The sequence below is a fragment of the Cinclus cinclus genome, chromosome 9, assembly GCF_963662255.1.
Source record: "Cinclus cinclus chromosome 9, bCinCin1.1, whole genome shotgun sequence".
Lineage (NCBI taxonomy): Eukaryota > Metazoa > Chordata > Aves > Passeriformes > Cinclidae > Cinclus > Cinclus cinclus.
This window is the reverse complement of record NC_085054.1, coordinates 23,514,206-23,535,466: the sequence shown is the minus strand read 5'-3', so window position 1 is coordinate 23,535,466 and position 21,261 is coordinate 23,514,206. Positions and strand designations below refer to the sequence as shown.

The 21,261-nt window shown below is 40.7% G+C and overlaps 1 protein-coding gene across 1 annotated transcript in view; it reads right to left on the bottom strand.

The window, feature by feature from the left end:
* The window catches only part of THSD7B (thrombospondin type 1 domain containing 7B), a 241,494-nt gene that overhangs the window by 142,191 nt on the left and 78,042 nt on the right, over positions 1–21,261 (bottom strand). Inside the window, exon 6 of the mRNA XM_062498438.1 lies at positions 20,569–20,766. Within this exon, the coding sequence (XP_062354422.1) occupies positions 20,569–20,766 (198 nt within the window). The remainder of the gene's footprint in view (positions 1–20,568; positions 20,767–21,261) is intronic.

The window sequence follows — 21,261 nt, the reverse complement described above, 5'->3', positions numbered from 1 at the left end:
TCAGGCATTTTTGTTCAGAAAAAAGAGGGTGGTGGCATTTTATACCCAATGCATCACACCTGTAAATTTCCAAACATTTTATTTTTGAAAACTTAAGGTACCATCTTCATTCTCAAAACTTGAAAAAAAAATTATAAGGGGCTTATTACACAGGAAAAACTAATTGTGCTCTCACACAGTCACTGACCCCAAAAAGAAAACTTCTTTGCTTAGACATGGAAAAACGTAAAGCTTTTGTACATTCTGGTTTGATTACTATGATTTTTCTTCAGATTATGCTGCTCTTAATAATGACATGCCTTGCTCACTTCCTCATAAGCATGAGAAACCCATCACGGATGGTTACTCAAGTGATACTCCCAAAGTAAATTGGCAAGTTGCAATGTATTGGGAATAGCAGACACTTTTTCTCTTGTAGCCCCAGAAACCACCCCAAAAGTGAGTTGGTATTAGCACAGGACACTGAAAATTCGTAAACAATAGTGCAGCAGATGAGGTTGATCTAAGTTGGCAGAAGTCTTGTTTTCAGATACAGTGAATGCTAATGATAATAAATAATTGGAAATACCATCTGGACTCTTTAAAAAACATCTTTCTCCAAGTCTGCAATTGAATCTCTATAAAAAGAGGATCAATGCAAAAGAAAATGAAAACAGTAAATTAAAATTAGATTTATGCCAACTACTTAAAACTAAGAGCTCATTTAGAAGCAGTTAACACAAAAATGTGTTCTAGTTCAGCTGCAGAGTCTGGCCTAAGCTCATAAAGCAACTCTGAGCGCTCCCACTATCCATCAGGAAATGTTCAGAATCTGCAGGACCAAATACTAGGCTATTTTTTATTTTTATTATTACTACTATCTTTTTCAATTTTGTCTCTAATTGATCCACAAATCTCAGAACTGAGCTTTTAAAAACTGCAATAAAGAAAATACACCCAGTACTACAGATGATCATCAGTCAAGGGTCTAGATGAATGTCTGAGATCTGCTCTTGACCAAAACAATATGAACAGCAAGCCATGACCTTCAGTTCCTGAGAACTTCCCACTGTACACCCAGGTTTAGCCAAGTAACAACTGTGCATGGAAAGTGCATTAGACATTTTTCAGCTGGGTTAAGTTACTTCTGGCTAATGTACCCTGACCTCTACTTGAACCATTTCTACATAATAAAGCTGTGAATTTTAGACAGACTATTTAATTCCCACTGTATTTTGCATAGATCATTTAGTACTTAAAATGTGGATAAATCAAATGTAGGAAACACAGTACTAACAATATTTTCTGCGTGCTTCCACTTTGCCTATGAGGTGGAACTTTAATTACATCATTAATAACAATGCCTGCATTTTCAGTCAGTAGTGCATCATTCTTCTAGTGCCATTTAAACTGCATTTGGTCTCTAAACTGCCCCACCCTCTGGAACTGGTTCACTGATTATACTGGAATGCAGCCTCATCCTACTTACATCTCAGCTCCTGTGGTACCAACAGAAGAATTTAAAGGTAGGAACCACTCATCATGATCTAAAATGGTTTATTTAGGAAAGTTTCCTGATATTTTCTGTCTGCAGAAAGTTTCTATAGATTTAAAGGTGACAGATGCTTTCAGGAAGAAAACAAAACAAAACAAAACCAAAATCCATTAATGTTTTTCCCAGTTATTCAGCATCCAAGCTGTTTAAAACACATTTTTTTTAAGAAATAGGGTGTGTGTGCACCAAAAGCTGCTTGGTTTTCCCAAACTGAGTGACAGAGATAAACCTGAAGACCACATCAAAAATGTCAAAAAAGGTCACTGCCAATCCTTTTGTAGTGCCCTCATGGTGCACCCTGGGCTCACAGGAGAAGAGAGGGAGGTGACAGAGGACAACAGAAAGGAAGGTAAGGTAAGAAAACCCAGGAGAAGGAACTGCCTTTGTTGTCAAAATTTCACCAACCTGGGGCTGTCTCAGAGAGGCTGAAGGACCATGTGCTGAGGTGGGAGCTCAGAAAAAATGATGTTTGCTGGGTTCAGTGCCAGCAGTTTCCCTCCCACACTGACTTGGTCCTTATTTGCTCCAAAGTAGAAAAGAAAATAAAAAAAATGAACCCCAAAGGGTCCAGGTTGATACCAACCAGTCAGCCCCTAACAGCTTTTCAAGCTCCTGTTGGAGAGCTGCTATTTTAACCTTGCTACCAGATTAAAGAAAAATACAGGTTCAGTAAATGGAATCAGATGAGCACACCTCATGCCATTTTTAATCACCCTGAAGTGTCGAAGCTGTCAGGAGACATTTGGACATGCTTTGCACATATAAGAATAGAAACACAAAAAGTGAAGAATATCTGGCTAAAATTCGGTTTACTACCACTAAATTTCTTTGTGTGAAAAAAGCAATAACCTCTCTGCAACTTAGAAAATATTTTTGTTCTGATTATTCAGCTATTAAAATAGGAAAGTGTCGTTTTATGACAATTGCTTTCGGCAGGAGATATTTTACACTTATATTTGCAAGGAATAGGAATATAAGGAAGAACAATATTAAAACCTTCAGCGTTAATCTGTATTTTCAAAGCTAAGCACATTTTGACAAACTTTCTAATAGATGCTGTTCAAAATTCATAACATATATGAGCATTATTACATTATTCTAATTTATTTTCTCTTCCCTCATGCACAGCAATAAAATTTTACCTTTGAACTTGTATTTATTACAACTTTCACTCTATGGAGGGCATGCAGGCACAGAAATACAATAAAGCTCTGCTAATTCCATACATTATTGAAATCCTAACAGTGCAAATGGTATCTTACTGTCTTCATGCATACTTAAAATTTCAATCCAAAACCTATTCCATTACAAGGGATGGTTAAGCAACAGTATGTGTTTTTTATCCATCTGTAAATTACTGTAGCAGAATTATATCTTGTATATTCAGAAAAAATTATGTAATGCTAGAGTTTGTTTAGGTGTTGTAAGCAAAAACTTGATAGATGTTAAATTATTGAGAGCTCCATCCATCAATACTCCTAAGCACTATAAAAATGCAGAGAGGGAAAATGCTAGAGAATAACCTTTGCCCACCCATTGGCTGCTGTAAATTTTGTCTAATTCAAGCAGCAAAATCCCTTTGACTTCCCCAAACTGTGAAGTGTACAGCTACGCAGAAGCACTTTGAGCCCAACCAAACACAAAAGGAATTTAGACCAGCAGGATCAGGGGTCACTCATAAAACAATGATACCTGGGCAAGGAAAACATCAGGACTAACATACAAGAGAAATTTGGGGCATCTCTTAACTTGGTGGATAGAACAGCAACTGATCCAGCAATCCAGGTGAGGGAGGAGCTCCTGCAGTCAAGCATATGACAAAGTGTAAAAGTTGACTCAAACTGCAAGTGCAATATTGGCACAAGCTCCTTTCTCCTCACAAAGGTCACTGCACACATTAGCTCCTGCTGCATTGATCAGCAGCTGAGATAGCAGCGCTCGAAACACTCCTCAGAGTCATCAGCAAGAGAGACAAGGGGGTGACTTTCTGCATACCATGTCCTCATCACTTTCCTGGTAATTGTTCAGTCGCAGATAAGGCACAAATAGGGAAAAAATCAGCCGAACAGTCTTCTGAAAACATTAACAGAAACAACAACAACCTTTACATTTGGCACTGAAGCACCAAAAATGATAGCTATTATTACAGCTGTAATTATATGCTGGGGCTCAGAAGAATTACATTTTGCTTCCCTGGAAACACAACCATGTGTTTGACATCTAAACCCACAGGAACAGGTCTCCCCACCATGGCCAGATTTTATGCAAAGGGCTCCCAAACTCACAGGGTCCTCCGGAGGCAGACGGTGCCAGCTCTCCATTTTGGATCAAATGTAAGCTACTGAGCCATTCTGTGGCACAGAAACCCCAGACAAGACAAGTCAAACCTCACCTTTGCATGAATTCCTACAACCAAAGTGCAATGCAGGGAGCAGCTCATCACAGCAAACTATGATGGTATGACTCTCCTACACAAAGGTGAGCTTTCAATATCAGCTATCCTAGCTACAGAGACAGAATTCAACAAAATCCTCAGAAATGGGGTCTCAACCATGTCTAGTTTACAGAGGAATACTCACTTTTAAAAAGTAAGGAGAAAGGTTTTTCCCTGAAACCAGATAAGCAGTGCAAAATTGTTACCTGGTCTCAAGCAGTTAGTTGGAATGTATTCCATTATGGACTTTAAGTCACCTCACTGGCAACACAACCTCCCTACATATTGAAAACCAGCAGGAAATGTTGAATTAATACATATATGCTAACAAGCACTCCTACAGCCATGAATGTTTAATCCAGTTTTTCACTAGCTGACACAGTCCCCCATGGCTGCTCTGTGGTTTGGAAGCTTTGAGACAAGGGAAGAACCAGAAGGCAAGGGCTGTAGAGCAGGGAACCACAGAAAATCAGTCAGAGGGAAAAGTCTCTGGAGAAACCCCGGAGCGGAACACTCACAGCAAAAGAGGCAAGGCAGAAATGTTAACAGCTGGAGTGGGATGGAGGAGGGAGAGAAGGGCAGGGAAGTGAGGACCCAGGAAGTCAATCTCTCTTCAGTAGTTGTGGGGCTACATCTGGATGATATAGTTGGGAAGTGTAGAATTCTTCCCAGCAATATATAGGGTGTTAACACTTGTGTGGTGTATACAAAGAGATGCAAACAGAATGAGTTTTCAGACAGTGCAATACTGGCTGACTGCACAGAGTAACTTATGACACAACAGAAAAAAAGGAAGTTCTACACACCTCTGGGGTCTTACCAATACATCTTAATGTTCTGGACCATGACAAATGATTGGATAACAACTCTTACTCCCCTTGTCATCATCCATCTTCTTAGGAGGATTATTTCTTCAAATCCTGATGATGAACCTCCGTAGTCACTTATCTGAGCAGTGAAAATTTATTGCCTTTACTAGAAAATGAAATTTTCTTCCAGGAGAACTGCACTGGACACAAAAGGGCAAATTTCCACCATGGAGTATACGGATGCATTTTCTTTCTCCTTAGTTGAAACTATATACATTTTTTCAATGTCAGGATTTGGACCAAAGAGTATCTCCAATGTTAATAAGAATGGCTAATTTCCAATTAAATAAGCTTACAGATCACAAAGATGCCCTAATGAGAAAAAAAAAAATATGAGGCCACATACTAATCCTGCTTTCACTGCACATATTTAATAGGGTTGCCAAGGCAAAGTCTCCAAAATACTTACTAATTACACTGGACTGCCTCCAGCTGCTGTCACTGCCAGGGAATGGGCAAACTTTGCAACTAACCAACCCACTAAGAGTTCAGAGATGATATTATTATTTTGGGAAAGCCTTGAAGGGGTCGAGAAACAAGAGAATAAAGTAGTTCAGGACTAATTTGGACAGAAAATAGTCTGTGGACTTCATAAGCAGCTGCAGACAAGTATTTTGGCACAGCTGGGAGCAGCTCCCAAACTGGCAAGGTGCAAAAGTGCAAAGTAGATTCTCCACAACATCATGCTGGAAATAACCAAACACTGTCCCCAGCAGTTACAGAACCTGTAGTGCAGACTGGAGCGTAAAAGGAAGAACAGCCACAGGGCAGAAGTCTATAAACTCTGCTGAAATAATCCATAAATACCATATTTTTTTGTGTGTTCAGTGGCAAGATATGGTGCCTCAAGAGTGGTTGTTCCCAACACAGGGAGAGCCCAAACACCAAAGGATGAGTGGAAGACCTGAAGGCACATCACTAAGAAAATCAAGTTCCTACTTCAGTCAATCAATAATGAGTTCTCAATGAGAGCTAGAAAATCTGTGCAGGTGGCATGTGACCGTCATGAGAAACACTACCAGAAACAGACTGCAGCCTTCTCATCAAGTTGCAGTTGAGCCATTAACAGCTCGAGTCAGGAACCTCCACTCCAGCTTCACGGTGCAAGAAGGGTTGAAAGAACTGCAGGTGCCCAGAGCCACACCATAAATATTGATCACAGTGCTCATTCCACTTCATTAGCCATGGAGCACACAACGGCTCCCGAGGGAGAGGAGAAGGCAGGACCAATTTCAGTCACGCTGCCATACTAAAACGCAAACCTTGTGGAATATTATTATAATTACTGCTGCTTATTCCTGCCAATTTCTGCCTATTAAAAAAAAAAAAAGTGTTTCTGGACAGTCAAAACTCTGAGCTGCCAGAAAGGTACATCCACACTACATGAACCAGGCCTGTGTAATGATACCAAAGAGAGCTCTGCAACCAGCAAAAAACAGTTCTTCAGCGCAGCGCCTCAGCCTGGGCCACTCAGAAACACAGGTCATTAACCAGCAGAGCTTTTGCTGCTGCAGCCGTGGTGAGCCACAGCTGAGCCACAAACTGGTGTCTGGCAATGGAGGGGCCCTATAAACTCAGTATCTTATTCAGACTGACTTACTGTGGTGGGCTGAGCCAGGCTAGGCACCAGGTGCCCACCAAAGCCACTCTGTCACTGCCCTCTTCAGCTGGGCAGGGGGAGAGATTATCATGGATGGTTCATGAGGTGAGTTAAGGGCAGGGAGGGATCACTCACTAGTTACAGGCAAAACAGACTCCACTCAGGGAGCTCAATTTAATTACCAGGATAATGAGAAATAAACCCAAATCTTAAACTACCTTCCCCCTCCCCTCCAGGCTTCACTTTAATCCAAATTTTCTCTTCCAGAAGCCACCCCTGTAGCTCACTTGCTACCAAAACCTGGCCACTCAAAGCCAATACACCTACATAGTACAGTACATAAATCCTAAACCATTTAACCTTCAAAAATATATGTCTGGGAACCCTGCCAGAGAATATTTGAAAAGGATTACAGTAAATTTATTAGTTGTCACTTAAAATTAAAATATGGATTTCAACTGAAACTCTATATAAGGGGGACTTTTCCCCTCAAAATCCGTTAGTTAGCAACCATGCTGAACGAAGGGGAAATTGTACAGTCAGCTCAGACTACACAGGGCACGCTGATATATTTTAAAAGGTACATTTTTCTCCACTGAAATAAAACATTTTACTTTTTTATTTTTCTACTTTAATCAGAATATAACCTCATTAAATGACAGTGTGTGAAAAGAACATATAAACTAGAAAGAAAATATAAAAACTTTCTGAATAATTTAATGTTTATTGCTTTTAGACTTTGATATTCTGGTCTTTACTACTTAAATGCAGTTTAAATGTATTACTTGCCACGGCCTTTATGTTAAACCCAGTAAGTCTGCAATTTGTGATAAAACTCCTTATCTCCCTCTTTCTGAACCTCCGCAGAGATCCAAGGTTAATTTCCAGATAATATTACTTCATGAAATAATTATCTTAGTCTATAGTACTTAAAATAGCTAAATTCAAGAAAAACAGTTTAGCAAATGAAGCTGTTAGGGCAGCAGGATGAGGCTGCTCCCATGGGCACACACATCCCCAGCTGGCAGCACCTTCAGTGGGGGGCAGAGTCTGAGCACCCCACACCTGGAGCAGCCACTCACGCAGGAATTCAGGACAAGGATGCTCCATGAAAATCAGGGATCCAGCCCCATCCAACATCCCCCTCCAAGCCCCCAAAAGCCAACAGCAAGGCAGCTCTGCCTTCCTCTTCACAAACACAGCACTTGCTGAAAAATTACCCTCTCCAGCCATTCTTTCCTATCCTGCTAATTTTTCCAAGCATCCTCCTATTAAACTACACAAATATATCCATTTAGTAAACATCCCATTAACCAGGTCAGCATACAGTGTTCACAACTTATTATAGAGCAGCATCAAATAAGTCACAGAAGCAATTATGTAATTTTAGAGCAGACAACTCACCTTAATCTTCATATGGGGCCAAGGATGTACATGCCAATGTTCATTCACAGGACTCATTCATTTCCAAGTATTGTATTCCATTTGTTTCACCCTCACTTACATGGCCCTCGTGTCTTTTGATTTTTAAGTTTTGTGGGCTGTCAGAAAATATGAGTTCAGTGCTCCACTCTTCATGTCAGGGATTTTTTAATTGAATTTAAGGGTATTTATACATTTCTAGTGCCTGGGGGCAGTGGGAAAAGCTGGGCTAGATATTTAGAACCAAGACAAAATGTTACCAGTAGGTAAGGCTTTGTACAGCCTTACCGATCAGTAACAACAAACAAGCATTAAAAGAAAAAAAAAAAAAAAAGGAAGGAAAAAAATGCCCAACAACAAACATTAAAGAAGCATAGACCTTTCCAGAACTATTTAAAAAAGGTGGTTGTAGAGAAGAGAAATCAGGGCTACGAATCTGGGATGCTACAGCTACAACACAAGGGGGAAAAAAAATGCCTGTTAAAATCCCAGCTTTATTCAAAGACATGCATTTATTGAAACGTCTTGGGAAAATGGGATGCCATATAATATTAACAAACAAGAACATGCTCTGTCAACCACATGCAGCATCACAGACATTTTGAAGACCTAAATAAATAATGTATTAGAAAACCTAGCCTAGGCTGAATTAATTGAGACTCCAATGATATAAATGAACAGCAGTAGTGGAATTATTTCCCTGGGACTTTAGTCATATATAGCATTAAAAGTAAAGGCCTTAAGATACTTATTGATAGGCAAGAAAGTGCTATCCTTAGATCTATGCATGCCAAGGGAGCACTCTGCCCAACTTAGAGTCTCAGAGTTTCCAAGAGAGTTACCAGAGCACTCAGCTTCATTTGCAAACACCATGAAATAGAACAAAACAGCCTCTTGGCTCTATAGTCCCCTTTGACACAGCACTAAGTGTACAACAAACAGGGCTGATGTGGTATTAAACTTGGGAAATCCACTGAAACCGGGGCAGGGGAGGCATGGGGATTCTGCATCTGGCAACAAAAAGTGAAATTTGAACTTACAGGATCATCTTGGTTTTTACAATATACTATGGGCAGCCAAGGCCCAGCTTTTGCCTGCTTCAAGCACTTATGGAGCTTTTTCTACAGAACTGCCCAACACTGATAAAGTTCATGAGGACTTAGCAGCTCTACTGCATTTTCACTACAAAAATGATGTGGTTGTTTATGTGACAACCACAATTGCCAGTAATGAATGGAAAGAAACCCCAGATCAGGGACTGACCTAGGTACAGTACCAGAGGAGATGTGCAAAGGGGCCAGGTGAACCTCACACAGCTGGAAGTGACTTTGTCCCTCCAGCAAAGCACCCTGGGCTCACCCAGACCCAGCAAACTCCCTGCTCAATTGCTAATGGCAGATAAGGATTCTCCCTCCTTCCAGAAAAGTCACTTTACAATCATTGTACTCCAGATGCAGTGCCTGGATCCCCATGGACAACACTGGCCACAAGACCAACCCAAGAACTTTTTGGGATTATTTCTTCCTTCTCAGGAATATGAAAGGAAAAAGCAGTGCTATCTGTGTGCTACTGCCCCAGTCCTTGTGGGTGTATTGGCTCACTTATATCAGGTTTTTCTTTCTCTGGTCTTGATAATTACGAGGTCAATGTGAGGGTTCCCTGGTAACAACACCATCAGGCAACTGATGGCAAAATATAAACCTTGGCTGTCAGAAAGGAGCTGGGCAAATTCATGTTTATGGTCCATGTCTCCCTAGGAATTTTTTAATAAAGCATCTATTTTAAGAACCATGATAAAAGGTGACACTAGAATAATACAGTAGGGGAAGACCAGGCTTCAAATTGTAAAATGCATCCCAACAATCCAGGATGATTCTGTTTCTGAGGAAACTCCACCTCACATATACATATATATATGGACGTACACACACACACATATATATGTTCTCTCCACAAACTTGGCTCTGACATTTGCAAGCTGCCCAAAGATACAAACTGAACAAGCTGTTTATTTAGAAAGGGAGCGTGAAATATCTTATCCTGTTACTTGTTTAACTCTCCTAAACAAAGGCAGTACCCAATTTGAGGCAATTATAGCCATACTTCATGCAGACAGAAAGAAAAACACCGTACAATGGAATTTTAAATTGTTCTCAATCTCCTCACAGAGCTAATCTCCTTCTCAACTCACTAATTCACATTCACTCCAGCACTTCACAAAAGCTCCCATTTATTAAATACAAGATTCAATTCACAGATAAACAATTCAATAATGTAATCTACACTTAAAATAATAGCTTGGCTTCAAAGTTTGGGGGGAATTAGGAGTTCTCCCTCTTTATAGCTGTTCTTAGCATCATTTCTGGTCACAATTTCAGAGCTGAGGTCGTGTAATCGAGGTCCTCTGAACTGGTTTCCACACAAGGCAGGATCTATGTGAGGACTGAATCGTGTCGAACAGAACACACTGAATTCAGTGGGAAATCTGCCAACAGGGGAATGCTGAAAAACATGTAGGAGCAACATCTTACAGCCCTTTTCCATGCTCTCCAACTTCTCTACTGCTTCATCGCGTTTTTCTCTTTCCATTACTACCACCTGACTAATCACAAATTGCTGCCTAATGAAGAGTGCTGGCATTACAATACTTAATTAGAATTAAGAGGAAGATTTACTTCAAAAACCTGACCAACCAATATGCCCCAGAGCCAATCTCAGTAGTGCAGAACTACCCCAAAATTTCCATGTTCCAAATTCTTAATTAAAAGTTTGTCAAAACTTCTTGTTTTATGGGGGGAGTCTTCCCCTCCAGCATCCATTAACCTCAAAACAAGTGACTAAATTGTTTTTAAATCGGCTCTACTTCATAAACAGCTTGATAAAAAGAAACTCAAAGAAAGTACAAGACTTATCTTTCATTTCCACTTAAAAGCCTTCAGAACTACTGTACAAAGGTGGCTCGTGCAATCACTCCTGTCCAGCACCAAAGGAATTTCAGCTGCAGAAAAAGCTTTCTGTAGGGCCACCCAGCAGGGAAGGATTAAATTACACAAAAAAAGCCCTGCTTTTTTCCCTCCACTGAAGGGCTGTGGTCAGAGATCAATGTGAGAAGCTGTCTATTGAAGTTACTGGAATTGTTCCCTTATTGGAGCCTCGGGAGGAGGTTGGTGCTGACACCCGGAGCGCAGCACAGAGCCAGACCCAGGGTGCAGCTCCTGCCCGAGGACGTGGGAGCTCTCAGATCTCCTGGCTGCAAGATGCCCCCAGCCCTTCCTCCTACCCTGGCTCCTCCAACATTCCTCCTCTCCCTCACCCCAATCCCTGCTGCAGACTGAGCTGCAGGGCAGCCCCCAGCCCCACACCCCCTCTTCTTACAGATATTCACTACCAGTCTCCAGTCTGCAGAATCAGGTATAGTTTATTTCCACTTCATACAGAACTTAACTGGCTTATTTTGAAACATTTTTTTTCCTTCCACGAGTCATATTACGTGATTTGCACTTCATCCCACTAAACCTCACACACAGAATGCAATAAAACATAGCCAGTCAGTTCTTTACCCTGATGATCTCCTGTTTCATTTAAGCCTTTTGTACTGTTCTGACTATTTCTCTCAGGAAAAAAAAAAGTCTTGGCTAAAATAATTTTGGAATGTGAATTGGGCAATTTTCTCTCTATTAAGGATTTTATATTTTTCAAAAATATCACACGTTCCAAATACTATTTTCTGGACTGATTTAACCTGGCAACATAAGAAAATCAGAATTTGCCACTGTACAGTTTAACCATCAGCTGAACACCAGAAAACCTTGAAACATTTTATTAATGTAAGCAAAATGCCTTAGAGACTCCACTTGGGATGAGGAGGATAAAAAGACGACATAAAGCATTCCCATTAGTTATATTCCCCAAGAAGCTTTGAGTTTTAAAGTCTTAACATAAATGTTACCAAATCATGTATAAGGAGTGTGGTATGCCACCTATCATATCTACATATGAGAAACCTTCCAGTAGAAAAGCCATGAAATCCTTAACCCCCTTTGGAACCCACTTAGTCCAAGAAAACAGAACCCTTGTGGATGAGATGAACCCTCACTGTCACTGCTCCTTCTGGTACCTTCAGCCACATCTGGGTCACAGGTGCAGCATTTTACCATCAGTAATACTTTTCAATTAGATCCTTCCAACCTCCTTCCTCTTTCATCCTCTTAGTTAACTTTAGAACTTGTCATCAACCTACCTTTTTAACGCAGTTCTAGAACAATCCTATTTTTCTCACATCTTTTTCTGAATCATAGTTCCGTAAGAAATACAATAACCCTCCAAAAAGAATATGAACTACATGTATGTGAAGTTCTGATTAGTTTAAAGAAAACAGCCAAGCAGGTATTTTGTGCTTCATTTCACTGAGAAAACAGGAATTCCTGATGGTACTTTACAGGGATTTTTCTAGTTTTGTACTGAAACAACTTGGGGATTTTGTCTACAATACAGACAAAACCAAATAAAACTACTATACCATTTCTTTCCTAGACTTAAAGAATTATCTGTAAACACTTCAGCAGTTACAAAAAACAATACAAGAACCTTATTTCAATCTCATAATCAAAAGGTTAGAAAGCATCAAACTCAATAAAGGCTGCCTAGACATTAAAAGCAGATTATTAAAAAGAGTTTTAAACTATATATATATGCACTAGCCTGGTACATAAATACTAATCTTTCCATGAAGTTTCTTCAAAGCACTTGCACCAAAGTGACAGACCTACAGGTCACACACACCCCCCTGCTCTTTAGGTAACCTTTACCACAAGCTCAGATCAACACAGGTCAAACTTATTCCTTAACATTTAAAACAGAAAGGGTAGTATGGATCTTGCCATATTAGCTGATGTTTATATTTTTCTTAATGTTATAGCTCCCATTTCTGAGAGGGCCACCTCGACCCTTTGTTCCTAACCTACAAGTGTTTGAAGCTCAGGTTAATTTTTAAAAAAACATCAGCACCTGTTGCTCCCTCTCAGTGCAAGTGGGAGCTGGGTATTTGAAAATCCATCTCCTCTCTGCTGAAACAGCCATAGGAAAGAAGCAGACTCTGCCCTCATCATTTTAGCACTGCTCTGAAGTCTTGTGAAACATCTTTTGGAGACAGAGGGTATCAAAAAGGAGCACTAGATGCTGAAAAGAATCATGGTTTTGCATAGCAATTCATTTGAGGGCATTCTGCACTGACCACAAGCTCACATTTAGCTGGCACAGAAAAACAGTAAGTTCACAGGTGCCTGTAATACCTTATACTGACAGCACAGGAAGGATGAAAGCTGGCTTTTTTCCTGATAAACTCCACTGCTTCTCCATCAGCCCAATATGAGGAGCTGAAATTACCACTGGGTACCAACTGTAGCTGCCTTCTGGGTGACTGACACAAGACACACCACCAGCCCTCGGAAAAGCATAGCCACAGATTAGCTGGCAATCATGCAACATATTTGCATTCAAAGATAAAGAAAATAAATCAGAGTATGCTCGAGTTTAACCTCACAATTCCAGCCCGCAACCTTCCACCTATCCAGCATTAGATATTTGAGCCTGTACTTTAGAGAAATATCCCTGACTGCAACACAGTTATTTGCACACACATAGCTACTACAACAATCATTTAGAGACTTTTCCATTTTTATCTTCCTTGGCTGGTGGGCCACATGTTTGCTATAATCTTGAATGAAGTAAAACTGTTAAAGTGTGACTAAGCAGAGAAAGCTCTGACTTTCCTGTGGCTTACCTTAAAATTAACCTGAAGCTGATCTTCTGCTTCTTTTGAAGACATCAATTTCAGCAGAGGATTCAAAGACAGTAAATTCTCCTGAACATGGCAGTGAGTGTCCTCACATTGTTTGTGCACCATCTCTACAGCAGGGCATAATCTGAATTTTGAGTTTTTTAATGTTACCAGCAGGAGACATCAAATATTTGGTATGGTACCAGCTGCTGGGAGGTAAGACTTGATGGAGGTAACTAAATCCATTCCACCTGCTCTTTAACAATCAGCCTGCTCAAAGAGAACATCAATCTTTATGACTACAAGAAACACAGGTCCCAAATCTAGTGAACAACTCACACATCATCCTTCAGGATTCCTCAAACACTCATAATACTCAGCCCTGCTACTACACTGCAGAATCCTTCTTCCTCCATGGCTGCTAATTGAGAAATATGAATCTTACGTAATTGCTAGAAAGCTTTGCTTGTTGCCTTTTAGAATCTGTGTTTCTAAAAGTCAGGAAAACACACTGGTTTGGGATCAGCAGCTCCAGTGATGGGGTATGGTGAGATACATTCAGAAACTAAGAGGAAAGAACTTATTTCAAACTTAGTTTCAGTGAATTGAACATAGAAAATCTTTCCTCTGAGAAATTAAACAGAATCTGCAAATTTTATATTGTCAACTCATTGCAAAATGAAAAAATCATTAACTCTACCCAGGAAAGAACTTGGCTTTGTTGAGATTGTACTCTAAGAGGCCTTCTCCTACCTAAGAGATTCCATGACTTGTGTTAAAATAGGACTGGTCAGGTGGCTGCTTCCCTCATGCCCTGAAGGAGGAAGAAAAGCAGCTGTCCTGTGCCCTTGCAGCCCCTTCCTCCTGCAGGATTCAGGCTCAGCTGGAGGGGATGCTCTGCACTGAGCAGAGCAGGGATCACAGGCACTCCTGGGGACCACAGGGACTGTGGGACTGACCTGGAAGCACAGACAGGCAGCTGAGCACACCACTGTTGATATCCTACCTCCAAAGTAGAAGTAGTAGCAGCACACTTCTCCAAGTGCAGCGCTTCACTGTCAGCCCCTGGCAGAACGTAATATTGGATCTTAAACTAACATTGCTTTGATTACCTTACTTCCTTTTACTCCTCACTTCAATTCCAACAGGATTTCAGTGTCTGTTCTGGCAATTGAATTGTGTGAATAATGGATTTCTGTTTGGGCACTGAACCAACAAAAAGGAAAAAAAAAAAAAAAAAAAAGAGGAAAGGGAAAAGGAAGAAAAAACTAATGTTTAAAGTAGAATTGAAGAGAGACTGGACTGGGGAAAATTTAAGAAAAAAGTAAATTCAAGGTAGGGTGAAATGTTTGTTTAATTTGAAAGGAATGTTTTGCTTTTGCTAATAACTTCTTTTAAAAATATTTTGTATTTTTAGTTTTAAGACTAGTTCATTTACTAAAACAAAACCCAAAGCATTAATCATTTAATCTAAGAAATGCTGAAAGAAAACACTTTGTCTCTGAAATACTATTCCCCAGTTTTACAAATAAAGCTGGCTGATGGAACAGAAACCTGGAAACAGATGTATTACAACCCAAACTTTTTCAATGAACTTAATAACACTGAAAAACAAAAATCCTCTTATCTTCTTGGCAAGTGCCAGGTTCTAGATTGCAACTGCCTAGACCCAAAGAGATGGCACAGGAGAATAAAACAAAACTGCTGTGCTGAAGTTCCCCTCAGCAGTATTGCCAGAACCCCTCTGGCAGCAGTGTTTTATTTATAAACTGGAATAAAATCCCCTTTGGCAGATGGTCCATAGCAGGGAGGTTCAGCCCCCCCAGCTGCGAGTCCTGAGACCTGCCAGGTGTTACTCATTTATCAGCTGGGAAGGATGCACAGACAGCCCAGGGTGCCTGAGAGCACCAGGTGAGACAGAAGGTGCTGAGGATAGAGTGACAGTCCTTTGGGTGCTGCAGGGGGAGAGAGTCAGCAGCACCCTGGGCCCCTCTGGGCTCAGCACCTGCATCTCCCTGGCACTGCCTGAACTGTGCGTGCATGAGGAACAGAGAGATTAATCAGCACTGTTATAAAAACTGTCCTTAAAATGAAGACACCATTTATAACAAGTTAGGATTGCTGGGTTGGATAGGATCCCAAGCAAACTCAGGGCATCCTTGCCCATGGCAGAGGGGATTGGAATGAGATGATCCTTAGAGTCCCTTCCAACCCAAACCATTCGCTGATTCTATGAATTTTAACTCCCACAAACCAAAGAAACCCTGACACCCAAGCTGACAGTACAGGGAGGCAAATACTCAGCAGCTTTTGAGCCGTGCCTAGATTTGTTAACCAGGAGTAGAGTAGAAAAGCCTGATTCCAGCAAAATCACATGACCTTTGCATTAATTCCTGTTGTTGATCTAATAATTTTCTGATTAAAACAATTAAGCCTTTGGGTATGACTTATTTCATATATTTGATTACTTAGACACCATGCTGTTCACTGTCTCAGAGAAATCCTCTTAGCTACTAATAGTTCTTCTGGTAGGAATCTGAACAAGCAGAAGCAAATTAATAAATGATGACATGGGAATTCCAGTAAAATAGATTGATGACTTGTGGGTATGATTCTGAATTGCAACATTTTACAATCTACTCAAGAGCAGGGCTAATAGGCAAGAATTCATTTATGGCACTGTCAGAAACATTTATAAAATGCTTGGAAAATGAATTGTTACTTTTATGAGTCATACTTGTTATTTCATGAGTTTATGGTTATTGTTGCTTTTACGTATGTTCTCAGGTTGTACTCCTTACCATAATGACTACTCTGCACAAGCTGCACAATGGGCATTTCTGAAAACAAGGTCTGGCTCAACACTTGCCTTATTTCAATCTCATTTTCTATTACCAATGCAGCCTAAAACAGATATGGGAAAATGACAATAAAATGGGTGCCCAAATTCCTTCCTTGGACTCAACCCAGCATGTTTATATATTTTGTAGCATCTAAATTAAACAACTGCAAAATTACCTCTGAAGGACAAGTACTCCTGTCTGGACTGAAGTTCTACCTGCTGACCCTGAGCCAAGCCCTGCTGTCTGAATGTCCCCTGACTCACCACACTCAAAGTGCTTGTACCACTTAAAAAGACAAAAGAAACAAAGCACACAAAAGATTATTTTGGTCACTTTTTATAAAAAATGAAAGACAGTATGCTTTGGCTACTACACAACTGCTTTTGAAAATGAAAAAGTTTTGATCATGTTCATGTTTTGTGAAGTGGAAAGTTTTCAGAGAGTTCCTTTCATCTGGTCAATGCACAATAATGTTTGTCATTGCTAATCAAGGCTGCCCAAAATCAAATTGCAGCTATCTGCCCAAGAACACATTACTAACAGGAATTATTCAATTCCTTGTTGAACAACCAAAAACAACCACTCTGAGAAAAATCACAAATAATTCCTGAGGTGCCTGTACATATAAAAAAAAGAGCTTTCAAATAAATTCTTTTATCTGAATTATAGATCAATGTAGTCAAAGACATGCACAGTGCAATTTTTAGTACAATCATCAATTTTCCTATACTGTTCTTTTGGCTTCACGGACTTTCCCAAACATATCCATTGACCTTCACCAGCTAAACAAGAAAAACCATCCTGAAAAAATTTATTTAGAAGCAGCATACAAAAGAACTCTATTCTATGCATTACTTCACATTGTGTTTCTACACATTATCTAATTTAATTTGACTTACTACACTACCACCTTTTGTTGATACAGAAGAGAAGCACTCCAGGGATATGGACCAGACACTAAGAGTATCTTGGACATGTTCAGTAACTTATTAACAGAGACTAGAGACACTCCTAGGTGGGAGCAGACATCTAATAATGACGAAGTAATGAGATTACTATTGTCTTCCCATTACTCCTCATCTGTGCTAAAGTGCTGCAAATCACAAATTACAGACTCCAGCTACTACATAAAACCCTGCTGTCCAAAGTATGGTGCTCTGTGGAACCACTTCATTATTGCAGATTAACCTATTTAAGAAACAAAAAGCCACTTCTTTACCTCTAGGCTGAGCACAAGTGTTTCATCATTGAAGCTCATGCAAGCCCTTACACAGAGATACTGTTTTGACAGGGAAGTCTTCAGAGAAGCCCCACAAATCAGAGCTTGACCCATCTGTGACTCGCCCCCAAGTTGTCCAAGCTCCAGCTCAGGCCAGCAGCAGTTACCTGGGCCAGTGTAACAATTTCACCAGAAAGGATGGCCCTTTAGCATGGAAACAAAGCACACTAGGAGGGATCCAAAGGGAAGCTTCAGCTGGTGAAGGAGGTTCTTTACCCCCTGCCCCCTCTCTCACGGCATGGGCTGGCACCATGGACAGTGCACCATGGCAGAAAGAAAATGTCGTGACCAGAAGCCTCTTTTTGGCAAGTGAACAAACAGACTGCACATGGAAAAGGCTCCCGTGTCTGAGCCACGGAGCGCCCAGCATTACACAGCTGAGCACAGGCAGCACAGGACATGGATTCAAGCCACTCAGGATGGAGAAGGCAGGAAAGGACAAGAAGCCTGATGGCAAACTCCTCTGCAGCACAGCTGACACCAGCAGCACAGAAGCTGCTCGTGAGAAGTGAGCACACTGCAGCACCACGTCACAAAGCCTGGCATTTACATGGAAACCAAGGCATCTCGCCAGCAGGGATACAGAGGCAACCCAAAGTACCCTAATCAACACACTCCAGGCTCAAATGAACTGTTAAGATCATGATGTACTGGATTTTGGCATTTAACAGGGTCCAAAAAATTATTTTTTTCATCCCTTCAGGCATTCAGTAGGAATACTGAGCAATAATGCCAAGCATGGATGACAGAATGACTGGATAAATCACTGGATTTTAGAGCTGAAGTCTACAAAAGATGCTTAAGTAAATGAAAATAGCAGCACACAATGTAGCTTTCAGCAGGGCTGTTGCTTGCACAGAATACTGAACATGTGTACAGTGCTAAGCATGGAGACAGGCTGTATGCTATTTCACCTGTAAATGACACATCTCAGTTTAACATAACTCCCTTCTGACCTCCTACTGCCAACTAACCAGCTATTCCAGGTAAAACACATTAAGCAAACCTGACACTTACTCCAACTTTTATCCAAAAAAAGCAGACTACTTTTTGCAAAGGAAATCTAGGTAAGAGAACATTACATAAGGAAATAAATAAGGTTATGAACAAAGCAACTACGTTAGTGAATTGAGAGAAGAAGAAACAATTTGATTTTTTTTCCAACTTCAGAAATACTTCCAGACTTCTCATACAATTAAGACTTCAGAAAGCCTTCAGAGTAGTATCAAGCAGTGATTCTAACCAGCCTGGTAACCTGGTTATTTCCTGGTGAAACCTTCTCAGTTTTAAGTGGACACTGATCACATCTAGTGACAATGTTTGCCTCAGGCTGGTAGGGTAGTAAGAGTGTCCCAACATATATTTTTTGGTAACTAGAATATGCACAAAATAATTGAAATTAAAAGGATATTGTGAGACTTCCAATACCTTGTTGCACAGTTGAGTGAAGAAGGGACACTTCAAAGGCCTGGCTTCTGAAGGAGCATAGCCACAGAGAACAGTTTGATCAGAGATCAATGAGCATGCCATGAAACATGATTTCTGTCCCCAGCACAAGTTGGGGCACAGAGATGGATGCTGGCACAGCTCTAACAGTGTGAAGTACGTGGTGCTCCTCAGCAGTGCCAGCCTCCATCTGCACACATCCTGCTGGCCTGGACCCACAACAACCATCACAGATCAGCAGAGACCACGCAGGCAAAGTTCAGTGAGCTCTTTGCTCTCCTCCACTTTCTGGTTGTGTCACTTTGTAACAGTGGAAGATTTCTTATTTCCTCTCCCCCCCCCCCCCCCCCCCCCTCCCCTTCTCACGAACTAACAAGAAAACCACACAGATTTAAATATGTTTCAGAAGAACTCATGCTCTCCAGGCAAAGTAGCCATTACTTCTTTCTGCCAGGTTCTAATGCCTCATGAACAACCCACCAGATTAACCATTTACCAATTAACTACTTGCTACTACCCTGAAATTGTTTCCTGTGATTGGTCTCACCACCCTGTAAAAGAGGAATTCTCCATTTCATGTACAATATCAGGCTCTAAAGTTGCACAATTTTGCCACTTTTTGAGACGATAGCAGGGTCTCGCTGTGACTAAGGACTGCAAAATTGTGCCACATGAAATTAAATCTAAAGATCTGACAACAGTGACCTTATCAAGAAATGAAACTTTTGGCTGAGGTTCAAACCATACACAAGAAATAACATCTTGGTGGCTGTTTGTAAACGTCACATAAAAATGTAGTTATTCATTATTAGCAACTTGTACACCGAACACTCTGCAGGTCTCAAACTGCTGCCAAGGGAAGGATTACTCAGTACAATCATTTAATTTACATCTTAGTCTTGTATTAATTCTGGCAGCACAACCAAGCATCCCTGCTCATGACTGTAACAGTGTTATCCCAGTGAGAGAATTATTCAGACCATAGGCTAAAAACTGGGGATAGAAATAGTTCTGGGAGCTGGATTGATACTCTGAATGCCCACAGAGCTGCTGACCTCAGTGAGAGCCCTGATTTAGTACAAATATCCCACTTTTGTGGTAATAAGGCAAGCAATGACAACACACAACCTGTACTGGTGAGACATCCCCTTTTGGACAGAATGGAACAGAAGGCTCCAGGCAAAATCCTGGGTTCTATCAGCCCCAGGCTTTAAGGAGCAAAACAGTCAACTCAAAAAGCTGAAAGTCCCATAAAAAAATTCAGTGAAGAGGCATTGTGTATAATCTGAATTGCTCTGCAACAAAATGTCATTTTAGGAGGCACATAAAACCACGGGGCTTTAAGAGCACAGCCCAGCTCACCTTTCCTGCTCTTGCAGACAGCCTTCAGGACACGGTGTCCAGGCCCACATTTCCCTCGGTCGGTCACACAGGATCCCTCTGAAACCACCCACTCGTGACACCGCGCGTCTTCACAAGGAATGGACTCCACCAAATGAGGACAACCTGCCAGGGTGCCCACTGGATCCACAATCACTTGCCTCTGCCTCATCCTAAAGCCTGGAAAAAGCAGAGCTAAATTAACTGCACAACAGAAGAAATATTCATACAAGAATCTAGTAGCAAGAGGACTACATGGGGCCTCTACAGCTGGTGGATTTAAAGACAAACAAGAGAACAATATTTACAAACTGAATTGACTGGGACAGCACTCAGCTGTAGGTGCCCAGACATGAAAAAATCTAAGAGTGTGCAAAGAAATCCAGCAACCCACATTTTTCACATTTCTTTCATAAACATATAAAAATATACATGTCAGATATAGCAATTTACCAGTGATGCATATATTAATGTTATAACAGCATTAAGATAAAAAGAGACGAACAGTTAAGGAACTGAAGATATAAATGACATCGATATTCTGCCTGGGAACCCACTAATGAAAATAATTGTTTTGAGACACAGCAGAGCAGTTTACCAAGAAATCAGTATTCTGTTTTATGAAGGTGTAAGGTTTTCTGATACATAATGCATATCAGACCTCTTTGAAATGAC